This window comes from Sinocyclocheilus rhinocerous, unplaced genomic scaffold (genome assembly GCF_001515625.1).
Source record: "Sinocyclocheilus rhinocerous isolate Xijiao unplaced genomic scaffold, SAMN03320098_v1.1 C36281780, whole genome shotgun sequence".
Taxonomy (NCBI): Eukaryota; Metazoa; Chordata; class Actinopteri; order Cypriniformes; family Cyprinidae; genus Sinocyclocheilus; species Sinocyclocheilus rhinocerous.
In genome coordinates, this window is record NW_015777747.1 from 1 (window position 1) to 969 (window position 969).

Genomic DNA, 969 nt, shown 5'->3' on the forward strand with positions numbered 1-969 from the left:
GCAAATGCCAACCAAGGTGTGAATTAGGTGGCTACACTATGCAGAATGAATCAGCCCACGCATCTTCAGGTACACATGCACAGTTAAAACAAATCCAGATTTTTATTAAGGCAATTTAGGGGTTGGGGAGCATAAAAGCATACGGCAAAATTATACCATTATGCATCTGATCCTTTGGGTAATATATCAGAGAACAGTGACCAGTTCACATAAACCTTTAAAAGCTTATAAGCACTGTGGCACATTTTGGACATAGTTAAAACCTTCAAAAGTCATAGACAGAGAGGGAGGAAGACTTGCAGAACTATCTGTGTTATTGAATTTGGACTACTGGTGCATGTATTGCCTGGAACAGAACTGCATATAAATGGATTTTTGGATAATTTTGTATCATACCCCCAAAACTAAAGATCCAGTGTGAATGATGTTCGAGCAACACACAAAATGAGCAGTGATAATACAAGTGTACCCATCTAAAGACCTTCTAGTGCGATAACAATTCTGTTCTAAGAATTAATATTAATACATCCAAAAATTGTCCTTAAAGTCGAATTGACAGAGTGAGGTAAATGTATTTGGCATACAAGTCAGCTTGTGGAGGATGAATATACAACAACAACAAAAAAAAAGTCAACTACAGGAAAGAGTCACACCACTCTCTCAGACAGCTATAACAGTCGCCTTGCTGTTTGGTGTTGGCTCCACAAGTATCCTTCAACCATTCCCGAAACAACTCCTCATCTTTCCTCAGGACCAAGAACTGTCCTAGAACAACATATGCCTATGGGAAGAAAATTGAAAGTGAAAGAAAAATTAAGTTTCAGTTTCATGACTACGGAGTACATATGAAACGTCTTTGTAAATCATACCTTGTCGAAGCCCTTCTCTTCCAATCTCTTTCCAAGAACTTCACCGATTCCTGCTAGTGCCATCACAGACTTCTCCCCCATGGGCTCTGCCACAAAGTCC

General features: G+C 39.3%; 1 protein-coding gene across 1 annotated transcript; it reads right to left on the reverse strand.

Moving 5' to 3' along the window:
- Positions 1–83: 83 nt before the first annotated feature.
- Positions 84–965, reverse strand: LOC107735768 (barrier-to-autointegration factor; the record flags this gene model as incomplete). Its single annotated transcript, XM_016547354.1, has 2 exons — positions 84–781; positions 870–965. Coding segments are annotated over 2 exons (243 nt in total), but the record flags the coding sequence as incomplete, so codon positions are not given.
- Positions 966–969: the final 4 nt, after the last annotated feature.